Below are 23,330 nucleotides of genomic sequence, written 5' to 3' on the forward strand. Positions count from 1 at the left end.
AGAGAGATGGTGGGGCAAATGGAAAGCTGGCCAAGAGGAAATGCCAATGAATTTCCAAACCTGGAGGTAAATGCAGAGGGGTAAATACAGGAGACTGACTGCAGGTGCCTATTGAGTTTATAATCAGACGTCCCCACCCCTGTGACCCGTGTTTCCCAACTCTCCCTCCCCTCCCCTGCCAAATATGTCACATTGGGACCAGAGTGAGGGCTTTTTCAGTGATGGCTCTTGAACTCGCTCCTCTTGTATCACTACCCCCACATAGTCTGTAGGATGGTCAAAACCTTTTTTGAAATTGTTTTAGTTGCTGTGGTTAAATTATTTATGATGGCATGTGTTTTTAAAAAATCATTTTTTCTCTGCTATTCTGTTCTTTGTGACTGCTGTGCTGCATGTATTGTTGCTGTCAATTTTTTTTAAAAAAAGTTTTTTGATTTAACTTACATTGCCTATGGCTCATTGTGGAGAGGCAGGGCTTGAATGCTTTAAATGAAGAAATGTCCTGTGTGGTATGGCCAGGGCCTGCCCAAGACATGTTGGTGCCTGAGGCAAACCACAAAACAACACCCCCCTCCACACCAGAACAGAAGGGGTCTGTGAGGACTTACACAGGAGCAAGGGGGGGAATAAGATCTGCATCAGGATCTGCTGCCCCTATGAATGCTGCCACCTGAAGCAGTTGCCTCACCTTGCCTCATGGGTGGGCTGGCCTGGGCTTGACCCTTAGAAATTCATTGGCATTCTCTTGTCTGCATGTGAGCAGAACTGAACATTACTATATTAGTCCAGGCCAGTACCCAAGTCCCTGCAAGGTAGCTAATGCAATGCAACATTGCATTAGTTCAACGTCATTTCCTCAGTGGACACGAGGACTCCACCACAGAACCATTTCCTTGCAGTATAGGGGCAATTTCAGTTCCCTCATCCAATGTCGAAAGCTTTTCCTCCTGAGAAGTTGGGCCCAAACTAAATGTTGCAATAAAAGCAGCTACATTATGTTTAAAAATGTGCTCTTTTGTTATGTGCGGGGTAGCTGGGGGTGGAGTACAGAAGCAAATGAGGAGGAAAATAACACTTTAATACAGAAAACATTGACAGAGGGACATAGTTTTCTATGATTATCTGCAAGGCCGTACAAAGAAGTTAAAGGGAAATACAGGATAGAAAAGCCCTTGGGTTCAAAAACAATAGTCTGTTTGTTTGAGTGGACTGCAGCCCTCTCAAACAGCTGCAGCAATTAAAATAATCTCAGACCATTTAAAGAGCACCTTTTCCATTAAAAAACAGCATTATGGCAAAAATATTCTTAAATGAATACTGGAAGTTACTTCTCTCTTTTTTTGCAGTTGCTCTGATCCCATCACCCCTGTTAGTTTCTAACAGCCCTTGGTTTTTATAAACTTTGCATATGAGCAATAATTCCCAAGCAAACTATCTGCTGAGTTGGAAAAATGTGGTTTGTTTTTGTCTGCTGCTTGTTCTTGTCTGCTGCATGGCCCTTTAAGGGAGCCATAAAACATATAAGTCTAATGGAAAACAGTCTTGAGTCTGTTGTGGTTGCTGCTGACATAAGCATAAGAAAACACGAAAATAATTAGAGCTTAATTTCATAGGTTTGGTATGTGCATGAAAGAGGTGAAAATTGCAACATACTTTGCAGATTAGCACTTGATCCTAAACCAATATATTAGTATTTCAACAAAGTTTACAGCCAAGTAATGTTTTAGTGTTATGTGCAAACTAGGCCACTCTCAGTTTACCCTTCTCCAATATGGTGATAACAGTACTGATCTGCTTTACAGGATTGTGGTAAGAATTACTGTGAACACTTTTAAAAAGTAAATATACATGCACAGACCATTTGATTGTTAAAAATCCCTTAAAGTGGTTTACAAAAAACTGCAATTATATAAACTGCAATTATATAAACTGCAATTAATAATTACAGTGGTACCTCAGGTTACATACACTTCAGGTTACATACGCTTCAGGTTACAGACTCCGCTAACCCAGAAATAGTGCTTCAGGTTAAGAACTTTGCTTCAGGATGAGAACAGAAATCGTGCTACAGTGGCGCGGCAGTAGTGGGAGGCCCCATTAGCTAAAGTGGTACTTCAGGTTAAGAACAGTTTCAGGTTAAGAACAGACCTCCAGAACGAATTAAGTACTTAACCTGAGGTACCACTGTAAATTATATTGTCCTGTGCTGTGTGATACCTTGTCCTATTTTCTGTAAAAGAGGGTGTACAGTGGTGCCCCACAAGACGAATGCCTCGCAAGACGGAAAACCCGCTAGACGAAAGGGTTTTCCGTTTTGGAGGTGCTTCGCAAAACGAATTTCCTATGGGCTTGCTTCGCAAGACGAAAATGTCTTGCGAGTTCCTGCGGGTTTTTTTCCTCCCCCCCCCCTTTTCCTAAGAGCTAAGCCGCTTATCAGCTGATCCGCTAAGCCGCTTAACAGCTGGTCCGCTAAGCCGCTTATCAGCTGATCCGCTAAGCCGCTTATCAGCTGATCCACTAAGCCGCTAATAGCGCTAATCCGCTAAGCTGCTAATGGGCTTGCTTCGCAAGACGAAAAAACCGCAAGACGAAGAGACTCGCGGAACGGATTCTTTTCGTCTTGCGAGGCACCACTGTATATTTGATTAGCATATGGACAGTGGAACCTCATGATACAGTTAAGTGGATAAGAATGAGTTACTTTATGAGTTACTTAAAAACATGGTTGTCTTTATTTTTATATTATTAAGCAGTGGTTTTTGTTTCCAAATAATGATATATGCATATATAAAGATAAAAAAACCCCACACCCTTGCATTCATCTGAAAATTAACTTTATTTAAAGAAACAAAATAAATGAAAATGCAAAGATGTTTATAAAATATTAATATTCTTTGACATTTGCATAAGATTATCAATTAGCTTGTCATAGTGTACATTTTGCAATCCAGAACTTTTGCTCAGTAAAATGGCTGAATCTAAGCTGTCTTCTGTTTTGGTTGGAGTACATTTTTCTTCAGACTTAGATGTATTTTCCATACCTTCTTTACCTTCAAAATGGACTGAATAAGCCACAGGTTGGGGGTCCAGTGTTTCACTTGTTTTTATACCTTCCCTCCTTGATGTGTCATGAACCTGACGAACAGGCTTTAGACTGTTGTTAGAGCTCTTGCAATTAAAATGTTGGCTGAGTTTGGGACATGGATGTTTGATTCATTCAACCTTAGGGAAAGGAAAAAATATTCTGTTAATGTTTATTTCTTTCTTTATATTTAGGACAAGTCAAAGTTTTTAGAGCCTTGTATACATTTGAACCCAGAACTGTAAGTATTTAAGTTTATTTTTCTCCTCCCCTCTAAAATAAGGAAATGTTATTTTTTAATATGACTTAGCAGCTAAACCCAACCTTGCCCTTGTGATAATAAAACATAGGAATTGATATTTACATTGTACCCGCAGAGGTGAAAGATCTAAACATTTTAGAGGCCGATGCTGCAGTTTGATCTTCCTCATATTTGCTCAAGAACAAGGTCTCATGCACAGGTGGTAGTTTGGCCCTTAAATAAGTGGACAGGCCATGTGTACCTTAACCAAGGATTTGGCCTTAATTGTGCATGCGCTGGTGTCTGTCAACACAACAGTGTTTCTTCTGAGTGCACAATATGACCAACTCGCTATTGGTTAAAAACCCAATTGCCTGTGCATCTTAGTCACACAATGAATGAGGGAGGGAGTTATAAATCCAACTGACTTCAGCAAAAGTATTTTAGTTTCTGAACAAACTGCTTGAAAAGTGAGAAGTAGGGTGGAAAGTTGGAGGGGGCGAAGCCTGTATTTTGTTCTGCTTTTGCCCCCCTGGAGAGATGTGGATTGGCAGTGTCATTACATCCAAGATTTTGAGCATCCTCTTCAAGTTTGTCTGAATCCATTAAGAGAAAGTGTTAACCAAGCTGCACAACACCCTTTTAAGATACTGGAGTCTCTGTTCTCTTGCTGATTCAGCATTCCTTCTGAGCAGTCACATCTTGCCAAAGGCTTACAAAGTAATCTTCTCTTACAAATCCTTTCAGTAAGGAACAGCAGAAAAAGCAAACTCAGATGTCTTCTGCTATAATGCTGGATGGGTGAGGCATATTCCTTTTTCTAGGGCCTGCCTTTCGGCTAATAATTAACTTTGTCCTAAGGTAGGCCCGACAGATTAGCCTCCAGCAAAAATGGAACCACCACAACTCCTTAGTCCAGGCATAGGCAAAATCTGGCCCTCCAGATGTTTGGGACTACAATTCCCATCATCCCTAGCTAACAGGACCAGGAGTCAGGGATGATGGGAATTGTAGTCCCAAACATCTGGAGGGTCGGAGTTTGCCTATTCCTGCCTTAGTCCAACTTTTCCACTTTAAAGCTACTCTGTAAATTAAATATATTAGGGTGATCTTGCAACTCCGCTCTTGGAAGCCTCCCGTGTCTAATGTTCTGCTGTCTCGTGTTCTCTCCCCACTCTCTTTCCTTCTGCTCCTCCAAACCCATGTTATGAGAAACTGAGGGCAAGAAAGGAAAGCCAAGTGCAGCCTCCACAGCTGCACTTCAGAAAACCAGAGTATACACTCCTCACCCTCTCAAAAATGGACATGTTTGAGGAGTGGGAGAGAACAACCAGCACGTTTCCTTGTGTGCCTTTGATTGAGAGAACTCAGTGTAAACTCTCACTCTCTTTCTAAGGCATCATTGACCCCAGATACACATGGTACGCATAGCACTTATATTTCCTTAATCCAGCCCCCTTGCTCCTCCTGTGGCTGCCTCTGTCCAATCAGCCTGGTTGAAATTCCTATTGGCTGTTGGCTAGAGCCAATCACAAAAGATACACCCATTTCCTTCTTGCCCTTTTATGGAAAATAAAAAGCTATATATTCTTCTATCTATAAATGACAAATAAGTAGTAATATATCTTACATGTGTCTCAACAAGGAATCTTAATTACCAGCTCACCTCTTGCCCTCCTTGCCCTATTGCCTTCCAAAACAGATAATTAATCTTGAATTTTTATCTTATGCATGTCAAGGATTGAGTTCACATCAACATTGAGAGATCTCCTTCATTTGAAGGTTTCTAAACAAAAGGCCTGACAACCATATATCAGGAGCGCTCGATTGGCGTCTTCTGTCTGGCAAGGGGGGGCTGGTGCCTGATGGCCCCTGTGATCTCTTCCAACTATATGAAATAAGAATCTAGCATTTCTTAAATCCTTTGCATAATTATATTTAAGCTAATATATTTAATACATAAATAACCTTTTAAAAGGAAAAGAAATCTTAAAAGGATCTTAGTTTAAGAAACAAACAGCTTTTGAAAAGTCTTCCCAGAAAATGTTCTGTTTCTGCCAGCTAGATGCTTTTTCACTGCTCTTGACCTTCTTAACCTTAGGAAGAAGATATGGCTCATTTTACTATTTATCCACCCTTAATTTGTAGGGTCAGTGTAACCTTGGCTGTCAGCCTGTAATTCCCTTTTTACGACTTTGAGAATTGTTTTCTGCTATAAATCAGGGGGGCCCCTTGTCTAGGAGTAAAAATATCTTGCCAAGGTTTTTAAGCAACTGGTCTTCTAAGACTGGTCTTTTAAGATACAGGCCCTGATTAAACATATAAGCTTTAATAAAAATGCAGGCTTATGATTAGATGCCTCATTCCCCCCTTTCAAGCTCAAGGACCTTCATCCCAAGTGTCCTTGATAGCTTGACCTTCATCATATTCCTGAGGTAAAGCTCTGTATAGGGCCATGATATGAGGTAGAGTTTCATTTGAAATCATCTTGCTAATTGTACTTCTAAAACATGAAATGATACATGGCACCATACATAAAACCATTATTACTACTGTCAAGAAAAACAAGCAAGACAATAGTATCCCTTTGAGTCCCGCAACATTAGGTAACCAATTGGTGAGCCATCCCATATCCCATCCTTCCCATGTTTGTACTGGGACATGTGCTATATTCTCCATCTTTGTGGCCAACACACGGATTGCCTCACCATTATCAGAAATGTTGAAGCAACAGGCATTCCCTGTCAAGTTCAAGACTCCACATAGGCCTCCCTGCCTGGCAAGTACATAATCCATTCCCATTTTCAGCTGCAAAATGGCGGCTCTACTTTCATCCAACTGTTGTGCAATAAGTCTCAAACTCTGGGCCGTTGCATTGGTTACAAGTTCCACTACTGCTTGCAATCGAATTATTCTGTTTAGATTATAAATAGGATCCCGTGCCCCTTGTATGAGCTCACCAGGATTCCAGGAGGCAGGATCATAATAGGCTATAATGCGCTCTGGTGGCCAATCATCAGTACCGCTCCAACTTTGGGTACTTCCTCCTGCTATATGAGAAATGTCAGCGTTTCTTCGTGTACGCTTGGCCGAACTAGTGGGCATAATCCACATTGGTGGTAATACCCATCCCAAGAAACAAGTCCCACTCCATTTGGAAGGGAGTTTCTTGTATGCCCATTCTCCACATATCCACCACAACCATCGGGTCTGAGGTTTTTGGTACGTGGAGTGCAGAAGGCGAAATATCAAAAGGGGTACAGAATTCACTGTGCAGTATGTTAGATTGCCTTCTTCTGTCACAGTTATGTTCCACACCATTTTCCATGCATGAATAAAAGGAGGTGCACAGGGCAAGGTATTCCAAGTTCGATACGTAGTACCGTTTGCCCAGGTTTGACTATTCTTAATATAATCCCAAGTATAGTGGCAATGGGAAGAGCCTATCATGGTAGGATCAGCTGCATCTGATGATTTATGTACACAGAATTCCCCTTGCACAGGTATAACTCGTATTGGTTTAGTTGAGTTCCATCCGGGGAAATTCTGTACTTCTGTTTGGTGTGGCATTTCGCTTACCATACCAATGGCATTTAATGGTATTGGTAATAAGGGCATACCTCCCTCTGAATCATCTGGCCCAAGAGAGCAAACAAGGCAATTAGTCCTATTTGCAACATTGGCTACCATCTCAGCTAAGCCTACCCACATATTGTGGTCATGGCGGAATCCATATTTAGCAAATTTGGTCAGATTCAAGGACCCTTCCCCTTCCCAAGGGATCAGGATTAATAATAAAATCATGTTGATGTCTAGCATATGCATTCCTTCCACAAAAGATTACCTTATTGTGATAGCAAATAAATATTAGCCCCAATATAATTCCCCCAGTGACAGAAATGGGGAACCACCAAGACCAAAACATATATCCCGAGGATCCCCAATGAGTAATATCCCTTATAATTGTTCCACAAGGGGGCAGTCAATCAATTGTATAAGAGAATCTTTCCGTTCACAGTCGCTGGTTCAGACGCTCCTCAAGCTTCAGGCGTGCGCAGGTCAGCCAGCTTCCAGGTTGTGGCTGCAGCAGGCCGGTCGTCTAAATGTTGCCCGTGACCTAGCCCGTTCCCGGTAGGGCTAGATACAGGGGTTTTTGGAGAGAGTCAGTTTTAAAGGATTAGAGGGGTCACCTTTGCACGTCCAACTGCCTTCAGACTTCTTCAAACGAGAGTGATGAATCCAGGGGGTCACCTCAGCTACCTTCACCGCTGTTGGAGTAGAGAGCAAGACGGTGTAAGGTCCACGCCACTTAGGTGCAAGTGGATCGCGTTTCCACTCTTTCACCCATACGCTATCGCCAGCCTGGAACTGATGAATCGGCTCGGCAATGCTGCACGGCGTGCGCTCGAGGGCCCACCTGTTAAGAGAAACAAAAACACGGGAGAGAGATTGCACTTGTTCCTGTGTCACATGGTCTCCTATTTGTTTAAGGTCAGCTGGAATATCTTGAACAAAGGAGGGTGGCCTCCCATACAGGAGCTCAAAAGGTGACAACTTAAGTCTTTTTGTGGGTGCACACCGAACACGAAACAGTGTTATGGGTAACACATCTACCCTTCTGAGACTTTAGACATATTAGTGGGCTTCTGGCATGCCCTGCGGATACCTTGCACAAGTGTCTGGCGGTAGGTGGTAAGTCTGGCCAGGTGAATTGCATTGTTTGGATCCCAATTAGGATCTTCCAAGGGAAAGTTGTCCTGAAGATGACGATCAATATTAAAAATATTTCCCACTCTGGCCTGCTCACGCAAATATATCTGTGCTTTTTCAATTATGTCTCTCCTTTCCTCAGTGGTGAAAAGAGTATTTAGGAGCTGGCGACAATCTGTCCAAGTAGGACTATGAGTATTTACTATTGAAGTCACCAAGTCCATCATAGCCTGAGGTTTTTCTGCGAAAGATGGGGTGTGTGTTTTCCAATTCATCAGATCCGTAGTCGTGAATGGAATATATTGCAGGGTCGAAGTTCGAGGTGGCCGTGGTCCGGGTTGCCCGTTAACCAGCACAGGCTCCTCAAGTGCATCAAATACTCTTCTAAGAGGGGCTACTACGTGACCTTTTTCTTCACTTTGCTCTAGGGGCCTCAAATCATAGGGGATAGTATTTGTCCCAAGGCGTTCTTTTAGCAGCTTTATACGCCTGGCTGTATTGCTTGCTGACCGATCAAGGTCTCCCTGTAACTTCTGTAATATTTCTCTAGGACTTGGATGTACAGGGGTTTGGGGTAGGCAATCAGTTGTTCCACTAAAGGAGACTGTAGATGGAGGTCTATTAGGAGTCACAGGTGGAATAACCACTTCTGCTTGGGCTTTATTATAGGACTCCAATGCCTCCTGAAGATATTTATCATAATCTATCAAGGAATCAAGCTCTGTGACTCCACCCCCATTATTCATTCAAGTTTCTTGCCTTGGGGTTACAACTGGTGGAGTGTTTGGATTAGGCTCCCTTCGATGTGGAGCATAGGGTGGAGGTGGAAGCACCTCTTCCTCTGGTCCCTCAAAAATGGGTTTGAGTTTATTTGGCAAGATTCCTTTCCTAGCTTCGGCTTTTACAGCCAATAATTTGCATCGTTTGACTTTGCATTCCCTTATCCATGGAGGATTTTTATTTAATGTGCTCAGCCAAGAATCTATATATGAAAATTGTTCTGGGCACCCTCCAGTTTCTTTGGTGATATCAGACCAAAGTTTGCTTACTAAATTTATATCAAAGGTTCCCTGAGATGGCCATCCAGTATTGTATTTCGGCCATTCTAATTCACATAACGTTCTCAAGCGCTCTGGCGTCATTTTGACTCCATATGCCCCTGAGAAGGCTTTCTTAAAATTATTTAACATACATTCAAGAGGTGTATTTCCCCCCTTTGAACCCCCAACTCCCATTGTATGGCCCTGTGAAGTATCCACTCAGCCACTCACACAAGCGCTTTGTGAGATTTCTCGCCTAGTGAAGTCGCCTTACTAGGAACCGGAGTACTACTCACTCCACACTCAGGTCAGCTACAAATTGCTCTGTACTTTCTCACACATACAATGCGCTGGATACTTCACCACACTCTACCTCCCAACCTTTCCCTACACCAGATCACCATCTGATGTACCCAGCCACCTAGCGTACTCAGTTCCCCTTTACTGAGACGCAGAAGTTTGATCAAGACTTCTCTTCCTCCCAATTAATTGGAGGGCCAAAACCCCTTTGTGCACTTACCCTTGGCTGGTTCCCCCCGGTCCGTCGCCGCCAGTGAGCAGGGTATCAGACAGACGAGTCTTCTGCGTTCCCCTGGAAAAATTTCCCAGTGCGCGCTGGGTAAGCAGTTTAGAGGTCCTCTCTCTTGTACCCTGCCCAGTAGGGCGAAGGGGCTGCGTTCCAGCAGACCACTTATCCGAGTCACAGAGGCACCATAAAATGTAGCACCCTGCTTGTGGTTAACGCTTAGCTGGAATGAAATATTCAACGCAGCAATAGAGAAATTAAAATAATAATTTATTTGTCAGACAAATAAATATGAGGCACAGTGGTATATGGTTACCAAGCTCTGGCCTGGCCTCTTGCCATTCTGGCCAGCACTTATATTTCCTTAATCCAGCCCCCTTGCTCCTCCTGTGGCTGCCTCTGTCCAATCAGCCTGGTTGAAATTCCTATTGGCTGTTGGCTAGAGCCAATCACAAAAGATACACCCATTTCCTTCTTGCCCTTTTATGGAAAATAAAAAGCTATATATTCTTCTATCTATAAATGACAAATAAGTAGTAATATATCTTACATGTGTCTCAACAAGGAATCTTAATTACCAGCTCACCTCTTGCCCTCCTTGCCCTATTGCCTTCCAAAACAGATAATTAATCTTGAATTTTTATCTTATGCATGTCAAGGATTGAGTTCACATCAACATTGAGAGATCTCCTTCATTTGAAGGTTTCTAAACAAAAGGCCTGACAACCATATATCAGGAGCGCTCGATTGGCGTCTTCTGTCTGGCAAGGGGGGGCTGGTGCCTGATGGCCCCTGTGATCTCTTCCAACTATATGAAATAAGAATCTAGCATTTCTTAAATCCTTTGCATAATTATATTTAAGCTAATATATTTAATACATAAATAACCTTTTAAAAGGAAAAGAAATCTTAAAAGGATCTTAGTTTAAGAAACAAACAGCTTTTGAAAAGTCTTCCCAGAAAATGTTCTGTTTCTGCCAGCTAGATGCTTTTTCACTGCTCTTGACCTTCTTAACCTTAGGAAGAAGATATGGCTCATTTTACTATTTATCCACCCTTAATTTGTAGGGTCAGTGTAACCTTGGCTGTCAGCCTGTAATTCCCTTTTTACGACTTTGAGAATTGTTTTCTGCTATAAATCAGGGGGGCCCCTTGTCTAGGAGTAAAAATATCTTGCCAAGGTTTTTAAGCAACTGGTCTTCTAAGACTGGTCTTTTAAGATACAGGCCCTGATTAAACATATAAGCTTTAATAAAAATGCAGGCTTATGATTAGATGCCTCATTCCCCCCTTTCAAGCTCAAGGACCTTCATCCCAAGTGTCCTTGATAGCTTGACCTTCATCATATTCCTGAGGTAAAGCTCTGTATAGGGCCATGATATGAGGTAGAGTTTCATTTGAAATCATCTTGCTAATTGTACTTCTAAAACATGAAATGATACATGGCACCATACATAAAACCATTATTACTACTGTCAAGAAAAACAAGCAAGACAATAGTATCCCTTTGAGTCCCGCAACATTAGGTAACCAATTGGTGAGCCATCCCATATCCCATCCTTCCCATGTTTGTACTGGGACATGTGCTATATTCTCCATCTTTGTGGCCAACACACGGATTGCCTCACCATTATCAGAAATGTTGAAGCAACAGGCATTCCCTGTCAAGTTCAAGACTCCACATAGGCCTCCCTGCCTGGCAAGTACATAATCCATTCCCATTTTCAGCTGCAAAATGGCGGCTCTACTTTCATCCAACTGTTGTGCAATAAGTCTCAAACTCTGGGCCGTTGCATTGGTTACAAGTTCCACTACTGCTTGCAATCGAATTATTCTGTTTAGATTATAAATAGGATCCCGTGCCCCTTGTATGAGCTCACCAGGATTCCAGGAGGCAGGATCATAATAGGCTATAATGCGCTCTGGTGGCCAATCATCAGTACCGCTCCAACTTTGGGTACTTCCTCCTGCTATATGAGAAATGTCAGCGTTTCTTCGTGTACGCTTGGCCGAACTAGTGGGCATAATCCACATTGGTGGTAATACCCATCCCAAGAAACAAGTCCCACTCCATTTGGAAGGGAGTTTCTTGTATGCCCATTCTCCACATATCCACCACAACCATCGGGTCTGAGGTTTTTGGTACGTGGAGTGCAGAAGGCGAAATATCAAAAGGGGTACAGAATTCACTGTGCAGTATGTTAGATTGCCTTCTTCTGTCACAGTTATGTTCCACACCATTTTCCATGCATGAATAAAAGGAGGTGCACAGGGCAAGGTATTCCAAGTTCGATACGTAGTACCGTTTGCCCAGGTTTGACTATTCTTAATATAATCCCAAGTATAGTGGCAATGGGAAGAGCCTATCATGGTAGGATCAGCTGCATCTGATGATTTATGTACACAGAATTCCCCTTGCACAGGTATAACTCGTATTGGTTTAGTTGAGTTCCATCCGGGGAAATTCTGTACTTCTGTTTGGTGTGGCATTTCGCTTACCATACCAATGGCATTTAATGGTATTGGTAATAAGGGCATACCTCCCTCTGAATCATCTGGCCCAAGAGAGCAAACAAGGCAATTAGTCCTATTTGCAACATTGGCTACCATCTCAGCTAAGCCTACCCACATATTGTGGTCATGGCGGAATCCATATTTAGCAAATTTGGTCAGATTCAAGGACCCTTCCCCTTCCCAAGGGATCAGGATTAATAATAAAATCATGTTGATGTCTAGCATATGCATTCCTTCCACAAAAGATTACCTTATTGTGATAGCAAATAAATATTAGCCCCAATATAATTCCCCCAGTGACAGAAATGGGGAACCACCAAGACCAAAACATATATCCCGAGGATCCCCAATGAGTAATATCCCTTATAATTGTTCCACAAGGGGGCAGTCAATCAATTGTATAAGAGAATCTTTCCGTTCACAGTCGCTGGTTCAGACGCTCCTCAAGCTTCAGGCGTGCGCAGGTCAGCCAGCTTCCAGGTTGTGGCTGCAGCAGGCCGGTCGTCTAAATGTTGCCCGTGACCTAGCCCGTTCCCGGTAGGGCTAGATACAGGGGTTTTTGGAGAGAGTCAGTTTTAAAGGATTAGAGGGGTCACCTTTGCACGTCCAACTGCCTTCAGACTTCTTCAAACGAGAGTGATGAATCCAGGGGGTCACCTCAGCTACCTTCACCGCTGTTGGAGTAGAGAGCAAGACGGTGTAAGGTCCACGCCACTTAGGTGCAAGTGGATCGCGTTTCCACTCTTTCACCCATACGCTATCGCCAGCCTGGAACTGATGAATCGGCTCGGCAATGCTGCACGGCGTGCGCTCGAGGGCCCACCTGTTAAGAGAAACAAAAACACGGGAGAGAGATTGCACTTGTTCCTGTGTCACATGGTCTCCTATTTGTTTAAGGTCAGCTGGAATATCTTGAACAAAGGAGGGTGGCCTCCCATACAGGAGCTCAAAAGGTGACAACTTAAGTCTTTTTGTGGGTGCACACCGAACACGAAACAGTGTTATGGGTAACACATCTACCCTTCTGAGACTTTAGACATATTAGTGGGCTTCTGGCATGCCCTGCGGATACCTTGCACAAGTGTCTGGCGGTAGGTGGTAAGTCTGGCCAGGTGAATTGCATTGTTTGGATCCCAATTAGGATCTTCCAAGGGAAAGTTGTCCTGAAGATGACGATCAATATTAAAAATATTTCCCACTCTGGCCTGCTCACGCAAATATATCTGTGCTTTTTCAATTATGTCTCTCCTTTCCTCAGTGGTGAAAAGAGTATTTAGGAGCTGGCGACAATCTGTCCAAGTAGGACTATGAGTATTTACTATTGAAGTCACCAAGTCCATCATAGCCTGAGGTTTTTCTGCGAAAGATGGGGTGTGTGTTTTCCAATTCATCAGATCCGTAGTCGTGAATGGAATATATTGCAGGGTCGAAGTTCGAGGTGGCCGTGGTCCGGGTTGCCCGTTAACCAGCACAGGCTCCTCAAGTGCATCAAATACTCTTCTAAGAGGGGCTACTACGTGACCTTTTTCTTCACTTTGCTCTAGGGGCCTCAAATCATAGGGGATAGTATTTGTCCCAAGGCGTTCTTTTAGCAGCTTTATACGCCTGGCTGTATTGCTTGCTGACCGATCAAGGTCTCCCTGTAACTTCTGTAATATTTCTCTAGGACTTGGATGTACAGGGGTTTGGGGTAGGCAATCAGTTGTTCCACTAAAGGAGACTGTAGATGGAGGTCTATTAGGAGTCACAGGTGGAATAACCACTTCTGCTTGGGCTTTATTATAGGACTCCAATGCCTCCTGAAGATATTTATCATAATCTATCAAGGAATCAAGCTCTGTGACTCCACCCCCATTATTCATTCAAGTTTCTTGCCTTGGGGTTACAACTGGTGGAGTGTTTGGATTAGGCTCCCTTCGATGTGGAGCATAGGGTGGAGGTGGAAGCACCTCTTCCTCTGGTCCCTCAAAAATGGGTTTGAGTTTATTTGGCAAGATTCCTTTCCTAGCTTCGGCTTTTACAGCCAATAATTTGCATCGTTTGACTTTGCATTCCCTTATCCATGGAGGATTTTTATTTAATGTGCTCAGCCAAGAATCTATATATGAAAATTGTTCTGGGCACCCTCCAGTTTCTTTGGTGATATCAGACCAAAGTTTGCTTACTAAATTTATATCAAAGGTTCCCTGAGATGGCCATCCAGTATTGTATTTCGGCCATTCTAATTCACATAACGTTCTCAAGCGCTCTGGCGTCATTTTGACTCCATATGCCCCTGAGAAGGCTTTCTTAAAATTATTTAACATACATTCAAGAGGTGTATTTCCCCCCTTTGAACCCCCAACTCCCATTGTATGGCCCTGTGAAGTATCCACTCAGCCACTCACACAAGCGCTTTGTGAGATTTCTCGCCTAGTGAAGTCGCCTTACTAGGAACCGGAGTACTACTCACTCCACACTCAGGTCAGCTACAAATTGCTCTGTACTTTCTCACACATACAATGCGCTGGATACTTCACCACACTCTTTAAGCAACTGGTCTTCTAAGACTGGTCTTTTAAGATACAGGCCCTGATTAAACATATAAGCTTTAATAAAAATGCAGGCTTATGATTAGATGCCTCAATACCCCTAAACATTTTGTGAAGTTTGGCCTCATAGAGGGGCAGTATTTCAATATGAGTAGAAAAATGAGAGTATCCCCTAAACATTTTTTTTTAGAAAAAAAGCTCTGGGTAGACTGGGGTGGACATTAGTCTTTCATATTTCAGAGGCGCCCTATGAGAGGCTTAGATGAGAAGGAGGGTGCTATTTATATTGTTAGCCTCTCAGATGCAGGAAATGATGGTTGCTAAGGAGCCTGCATGCCATGCTGCATTTCTGAAAGTCTTGAGCTTGCCAGTGCCAGTGCCTATGCCAAGGACAGAGGTGGAGGGGCCAAAGCACACATGACACAAAAGACCTGTGACTCTGGATTGCCTGATTTGAGCCCCCCCCCCCATTTGTTTGGAGCAAAGGTTTTAATCCTTGCCTTCCTTCCCCCAGTTGCTTCCCCCAGTTGCTATTAACTCTGCAGCACAAAGCAAATAACAGAATCACAGAATTGTAGAGCTGGAAGGAACCTCGAGGGTCATCCAGTCTGGCCCCCTGCAGTGCAGGAATCCTGCCCACAGCTATCCCTGGGTGGGCTTGAACCACCAACCTTCTGGTTAGCAGCCAGATGTGCTGACCCCTTGCTCCAAATAATGCAGGCTCAATACACACACACACACACACACACACACACACATGCTTCCCACTGCAGTGCAGACAGGAGCTTTGGGGCACCCACTTCTCAGCCCCACAACTCCAGTAAAAATGGGTGAAATCTTAGGTACAGTAAAGTGAACCAATCCCAGATCTCCTGTATCATGTAGTTTGGCCTCTTCAGTAGCTGTTAGCTGGTTTATTATTCCCTGGCAAGCCAGCAGGTGGCAACAGGGACAGCAAAAGCCCCGTTCCCTTTCCTTTCCCTGTGGCTGCCTTGCCACTTGGGGCAGAGACACCACAGCCATTTTTCGAGGCAGAAGCAAACTTCCTGCTCCTCTCCCTTTCTTCCCTTCCCGTTTTCCAGCTTGCCAGGGCTCTCAGCTTCCACTTCCCCAGTACAAGATAAGCTCTTCACTGCCTCAGTGCATGTCTTATGGGGCCAAGACTGTGGTGACCTTGTTTTTGCTCACAGGCTTTATAGGAGATTTCAGCGAAGGCTGTCTAGTGCCGGGTAGAAAGCATGGAAAGGTTCAAAAGTAAAAGAAGTTGCTAAGAATGCAGTTCATTGAATTCAGAATTCTTTCCTGTTTGATTCTCTGTTCAGGCCCACCAGGAGTACTGGTCCCCCCTTTAAACTGGGGCTGCCTGTCCTCCCTGGCTCCCTTTTCACCTGGCTGCAAGCTGCCTGCTATTTAAGATTTCCCACAATGCTCAGGAGCAACACTGTTGAGGCATTGGGGGAGAATTTAAATGGCAGACCCTGTTGGCTGGGGCTCAGAAGATGGCTGATTTGGTGTCAGCCTTGCCTCTGTTTCCCTTCCTGTGAGCAAGGAACCGTGGAAGGGAACGATGCTCTTAGCAAGAAAAGCAGAAATGTCTCTTACAGACCTCAGCCTTTTAAATATAAACTCTGCCAAAGACACAAGCAGACCTTCTGTGGAGTTTTGAGTTGGTGTATACTCACATGGCCCTGTTTCCATTTGATTGATGGTTTGTACCTCTTCCTCAAACTGAATGAAGAAGATAAATCCTAAAATGTTTTTAGGCAAGGCTGCAACAATGATATTCTTCTAAAATGTGCTTTAAATTGGTCTGCAAACTCAAACACCCTCTTTATTGTTCCAGCCAGATGAACTGTATTTTGAAGAAGGAGATATTATCTACATTTCGGATATGGTGAGTTCATCAAACACAAATGTTAACAACTGGACCGTGCTAAATAAACAGAGTACATCTCAAGTGGAGTCATTGTTCCCTGTTTCAGCATTGCTTTCTTTTCCCTCCAGAGTGACACAAATTGGTGGAAGGGAACCTGTAAAGGAAGAACTGGACTAATCCCCAGCAACTATGGTATATTCCAGATTTGCTTTACCTTTCAAGATATATCTCTCCACCACAGATGTGGACTATAAGGATGTATGCAGCTTGTAATTTTTAAGGGGTTGTCTCTGATCCAGATACAAAGAAATATAGTATCTTACTTCTAATGTGATGCCAGAACCGGGCATTAAAAATGGTTTCATGGCAGAGAGCTGCTTTGAGAACACACCTTTTAACTGGAAGAATGCATCCGTGTTCTCTTGTGTGCCACCTGCTGGACAGACAGAAGCAAAAAACCCCACAAGTGGATGCCTTTTAATGTATTTATTTTTTATTAAAATGTATGTCGCAACCTTCAATGATGATAATGCTGAAAAGGATAAGTCTCTAAAAAATAGCATAAAGATTATATGAGACAGAATAAAACAGATCAACATAAATGTTGGGAAAATAAAAAGACTTCTGCACAGTGCTGGAGAGACATCAGATATATTTAAAAAAAAAAAAAAAGCTAAACATGTTTCTTGTCTTGCTGAAGCATAGAAGAATATTCACAACTAAGTAGGATTTATAAGCTGGATGTGTCATTTACAACTCCCTGGGAATTGTAGATTTGCCTAAGTCCTGAGAAATCTTCAAGACCCCAAGAATAGTCACAGCTCCCTCAGTATTTTTGGCCCAGATCCAAGGCCTTCTTTGTGGAGCTCTGCATGCACAGCAGACTTTAAGCATCCTTCTGCTCAGAAAGGGCTCACCTCAGTCGGGCGGCGCTGCAGTGCTAGCCTTCCAACAGCCCATGTTGCTGCCGCTTTATTGGGGGGAGGGGGGTGGGGCTGCCTGGATGCAACAGTGGGAGTGCTTTCCTTTCCTTTTAGGAGGCGGCCTGCTTCTCCATCAGACAGAACATCCTCCAAACCCGGAAGAGCTTTGGAAAGAGGCTCAGACATGGTATGTCTTGCTGCCGGAAGGGCAGCACAGTGCCACTTCTGAGCCGCCGTGTTGTCTCGATCAAGACAATTTCAGCATGTATAACATGCATGACAAGCTATGCCTACAGAGATCACCTCTTCCGCATGCCCTTTCTTCTGTCCTGTGTGGCCACCTTGGGCGCTGTAGATACAGAGCTTCCCCAGCATTAAATTGAAGGAAGCTTTGCGATGAGCTCTGTTTGGCACAGGCAAGTTTTCCGCGTTTTGAAACTTGGGAATACAATAGTGCATACAATAAGGAGTTTAATATATATATTTTACATCCATGGCCTTTGATAAATATTAAACATATTAGTGCATAAAAGGAAGAAGGAAATTAACGGCTCTCAGTTACCTGGGGCCCATCCAGCAAGGTGCAGGAGTCAAAGGAGTCACCTGTTTAAGATGACGTGTGTTTTTGCTTTTGTTTTAGTGGCTGAACAAGCAGAATCCATTGACAACCCACTACATGAAGCTGCCAAGAGAGGTGGGTACAGATGAAGTTTGCAGTATATCGGATCCCCCCCCCCCCCGGGCTTGTATTCAGTTACAAGCTCATGGCTGCACTAAAGAGAGCTGGATTGCCACAGAAGCAGTTCATCGGTTCTCTTCCCATTGTTTTGGGGGATGAAATAGATTGGGTTGTTGGAGTTTCTTTAAAATATGAAAGCTATGAGAGTGGGAAGTCTGTGTCGGACAATAAAGGCATTTTATTTCTAAGAGAGAGGGTTTAATTGTTTGTTGCATGACTTGAGTATTTTGGACAAATAGTCTTGATTTGCAGAATAAATATATTTATTTGCAGAAAGAAATAGGCACAATAGATTAATTCTTTTAGTACTGGGAAAGGAATAATGGTTTCAGATCAAATAACTGGATAGAAAAAAATTGTATTTTTAACTATTACTATGATAATTGCTTTTATTTCTAATGTTTTTGATCTGTTTTATATTTGTTTTATGGTTCTCTTTTGTAAGCTCTCTTGAAAATCTAGATTTAAATACACATTTTCAAATTAATTAATTAATATTAAATAATTGGTTTGATAATGATGGTATACAAATGTGGGTATATGGTGATGAATAGTTTAATAGCTTTAACAAATCAATGTGATGTAATGACATTAGTCCAGGTTATAATCACACTGTATACACAGAATACAATAACACTTTAATAATATAGTAACCCCTGTGGTTTTTTGTTTTGTTTTTACACTTCATAAATATAATTTTAAAAATGGAAATCTCCCTAATTCAATGCTTTATTTATTTATTTCATTTATCTCCCACCCTTCCTCTCAAAGGAAGGTGGCAAACAAGTGATAAAAACACTAAAAATATCCTAAAAAGCAATTCTAATACAGATGCAAACCAGGAAAGATTTCAGCTTTCAATGCATTTTTATTTAGAAGTAACTGCCACTTAGTTCAATGAGGATTCCTTCTAACCCTGTGTATGTGTACTCAGAAGTAAGGGCCATTGCGTCCAGTGAAACTTACCATATATACTTGAGTATAAGCCAACCCGAATATAAGCCAAAGCACCTCATTTTAGCACAAAAAACTGGAAAACTTATTGACTCGAGTATAAGCCTAGGGTGCGAAATGCAGCAGCTACTGGTAAATTTCAAAAATAAAAATAGATACCAATATAATTACATTAATTGAGGCGTCAGTAGGTTAAATGTTTTTGAATATTTACTTCGAAGAATAACAGTAAATTAGCTCTGTAAGTGGAAAAGAGGGTCAACAAAAACAATATGGTATCAACAATAACTTTAAAAGTCCAAAAGCCTTAGCTCAATCAGCAGCCAAGCTAAAACACAAGAGTTAAAATCCTTCAAAACTGGATTCCTTGCACGCACGCACGCACGCACGCGCGCACACACACATGGTCCAGCCCGCCATGCAGTCTGGGGGACAGTCAACCGGCCCCCACCCCAAAAAGTTTGGTGACTCCTGGGTAAGTGGGACCCTCACTCAAGTACAAGCCAAGGGGGGCTTTTTCAGAATAAAAAATGTGCTGAAAAAGTCGGCTTATACACGAGTATATATGGTACCTCAAGGTAAATGTATATAGCATTTCAGTCTTAGTAGTAGTAGTTAAGGGACGCGGGTGGCGCTGTGGGTAAAACCTCAGTGCCTAGGGCTTGCCGATCACATGGTCGGCGGTTTGAATCCCCACGGCGGGGTGAGCTCCCGTCCTTCGGTCCCAGCTCCTGCCCACCTAGCAGCTCAAAAGCACCCCTAAGTGCAAGTAGATAAATAGGTACCGCTTTATAGCGGGAAGGAAAACGGCGTTTCCATGTGCTGCGCTGGTGCTGGCTTGCCAGATCAGCTTCGTCACGCTGGCCACGTGACCCGGAAGTGTCTTCAGACAGCGCTGGCCCCCGACCTCTTGAGTGAGATGGGCGCACAACCCTAGAGTCGGACACGACTGGCCCGTACGGGCAGGGGTACCTTTACCTTTTAGTAGTAGTTAAGGCCCCTAGTGGTTTAAATTGATGTATTCAGAACCTAGCTGTGGGCGCCACTGCAGGTGCCTCCTCCATGGCCAGCTTCACACGTCATACTAAGCCAAGGCCCAGGCTCCCCAAGGAAGACGCAGCCACTTCCGTCCTCCCTGGCTGTCTCACTGTTGCTTTGCACTGAGCTAAGCCATGGCTTGACTTAGCATGCTATCCAACACCAGACGAATGAGCAGGAATCCAAGACCAAACCTTTGTTACAGCTCATGGTTAGTCTAGAGAAAGCTAAACCCACAAGACCAGGTTCAGACAATATGCAGAGCCAAGCCGTGGCTTAGCTCAGTGCAGCGCAGCCGCAAAACAACCAGGGAGAGCAAAGTGGCTGTCATCCTTCCTGGGAATACCCATCCTCACATGTGCAAGCTAAACCCTGATTTGGCTTACTGTGAATATAGAATCACAGAATCTTAGAGTTGGGAGGGATCCAAGGGTCATCTAGTCCAGCCCCTGCAATGCAGGAATTTCAGCTAAAGCACCAGGACAGATGGCCACCCAACCTCTGCTTAAAACCTCCAAGGAAGGAGAGTCCACCACCTCTCGTGGGAGTCTGTCCCACTGCTGAACACCTCTTACTGTCAGGAAGTTATTCCTGATGTTTAGTTGGAATCTCCTTTCTTGCTACTTGAAGCCATTGGTTGAAGTCCTACCCTCCAGAGCAGAAGAAAACAAGCATGCTCCCTCCTCCATGTGACAGCCCTTAAGATCTTTGAAGATGGCTGTCATATCTCCTCTCAGTCTCCTCTTTTCCAGGCTAAACATACCCAGCTCCTTCAAGCACTACTCATAAGGCTTAGTTTCCAGACCCTTGCTCATCTTGGTTGCCCTCCTCTGCACACCTTCCAGCTTGTCAGCATCCTTCTCAAATTGTGGTGCCCAGAAGTGGACACAGTATTCCAGGCAGGGTCTGACTAAGGCAGAATAGAGCGGGGCTATGACTTCCCTTGAGCTGGACACTCTGCTTCTCTTGATGAAGTTTAGAATAGTGTTAGCTTTTTTTGCTCCTGCATCACACTGTTGACTCATGTCCAGCTTGGGGTCCACCAAGACCCCATGATCCTTTTCACATGTGCAAACCAGGACAATATGTAAAAGGGAAACCCTCAGCTCATACTGAGCAGCCACATGGGTACAGAAGCTACTGGACTGGTGCTCTTGTAAACTGGCCAAACAAGCAATGTGCATACTTATATTTTGAATCCTTACAGTGCAAATCTCTGCATGTCTATTCAGAAGTAAGTCCAGTGGAACTGACTTTCAGGTGAGCTGGTTAGCAAGCAATACACTTTTACAAAATTTGGAAGAACTCGAACTGTAATCAAAATAGATTCAGGTAGAACTGTCATTCTTGGTTATAATTTTGACTTGCATCATACAAGTTTTTCTTTACTGGACAGGTGATAATGTGAGCAATGCATAGGCACTGTATAGGCTGTTAAAAGCTAAGCAGCTTGCTTGTTAAAAAGACTGTTGTCTCCCAAACAGAATATTGAATGGAAGTAAAATTTGCACAACATTTTCATTCATGCAACAATAATGTGATTTGGTAGCATCTGGGGCTGTTGTTGTTGTTGATGAGCTGAAATGCATTGCATACCAGGGAGACTCATCGTTCTCAGTATGATTTAGCTTAATAATTTATTTCCTCCCTCTACCCACCTCCGCCAAGAAAAACAACTCCATTATGTTCTATGAAAAATATTTTTTTTTTCTGTTTCAGGAAACCTGAGCTGGCTGAGGGAGTGTTTGGACAACAGAGTTGGCGTCAATGGCTTAGACAAAGCTGGGAGCACAGCCTTGTACTGGGCATGCCATGGTGGACACAAAGGTACATGAGAAGTGAATGAAGAGGAAGACCTTCCTTCTTGGAGCTTTCATCACTGGGTTAATGGACCAACTAGTATTTCCTCTTCTACTGCAATCAGTAATGGTCTGAATTCTTGCATGATACCATTTAAATTAGGAAGAGGGAGGGAAATTAAGAAATAAGATTGGACTGGCCTCAGCTAGAGCCAGACATGAAGCGTTGTGGGTTCCGTGTGGCCCCCATCTCTTCCTGCAGAAGCCATCTCACTTCTCACTTTCGAGCCTTACTCTTGAGGTCCTTTTTATGCTGTCAGGCCTTTGTAAACTGTTTTATTCTGTATTTTTAAAATTTATTTAGCCAGTCACTTTAATGATTATATGGTGTTTTTTTTAATGGTGTTTCATGTCTTAATCGTTGCACACTGCCCTGATATTTTACGGTGCGGCAGCTCAGAAATACTAAAAAAACAGGGGGGGAGGGGAGTAAGCTTCCTTGCTGCAAGTCAGACAGCTTGTCCATCAATACAGCCCAGTAGGGTCTGCTCTTATTGGCAGCCAATCTCAAGGAATTCCTGCAGAGTGATGCAGGAAGAAAACTGGCTGCACATTTGCAAAGCTAGGCAGTGTCCAGTAAGGTTTCAAATTGGATGGGGAACCACTTGTTGAGATTCCTGCATTGCAGGGTTTGAATGAGATGAATCTTGGGGTCTCTTCCAGCTCTATAATTCTATGATTCTTCTATGATATCACTCTCTGTACTTCTTCATTTCCTCCTGACCTTACTGATTCCATCCTGCCTCTCTACCCACTCGCACACTTTGCCAACCATGTGTGTGTGTTTTTATAGTTATAGATATACCCGCAACTCACCTGATAAGTGGACCACAAAATCTGGTGCCATAATAAATTTAATAGCCTTTGAGTTGCCACAAAGTTTCATTGTTTTGGCTGGAAGAGACTCAACACAGCAATCCCTCTGGAAATAAATATGGATCTAAAATCATGTGCTCTTAATAATGGCAAAGCAGAAAACAAAAGAAATGAAAGGTGATCCTGAATTAAGAATGTGGGTTTTAAAAAGAGATTGTATCAGCTTTCATACAGATTAGTTCTCTTAAGTTAATTCAACTTTCACAGCTCACGTTTTGAGCTGATTGAGTCTAGATCCTGACTTTCCTGCTACATTCTGAATATAACAAAGCAACTTCCAATTTCTCATGATATCCCCACTCCCAATTTTTTCACTTTATGCAGATATAGTGGAAGTATTATTGACGCAGCCAAATGTAGAACTAAACCAACAGGTAAGTAATCACACATTGAATGGCTTTCCAGAATTGGTTTGTGATAA

General features: G+C 43.1%; 1 protein-coding gene across 2 annotated transcripts in view; it reads left to right on the forward strand.

The window, feature by feature from the left end:
- The window catches only part of OSTF1 (osteoclast stimulating factor 1), a 33,330-nt gene that overhangs the window by 5,209 nt on the left and 4,791 nt on the right, over positions 1-23,330 (forward strand). For both annotated transcript variants that reach the window (XM_079996168.1, XM_079996169.1), the window contains exons 2-7: positions 3,277-3,323; positions 16,488-16,538; positions 16,649-16,712; positions 18,084-18,137; positions 21,894-22,001; positions 23,234-23,283. In XM_079996168.1, coding sequence (XP_079852294.1) covers positions 3,277-3,323; positions 16,488-16,538; positions 16,649-16,712; positions 18,084-18,137; positions 21,894-22,001; positions 23,234-23,283 — 374 coding nt within the window. The remainder of the gene's footprint in view (positions 1-3,276; positions 3,324-16,487; positions 16,539-16,648; positions 16,713-18,083; positions 18,138-21,893; positions 22,002-23,233; positions 23,284-23,330) is intronic.

This window comes from Podarcis cretensis, assembly GCF_951804945.1.
Source record: "Podarcis cretensis genome assembly, chromosome: 11".
Taxonomy (NCBI): Eukaryota; Metazoa; Chordata; class Lepidosauria; order Squamata; family Lacertidae; genus Podarcis; species Podarcis cretensis.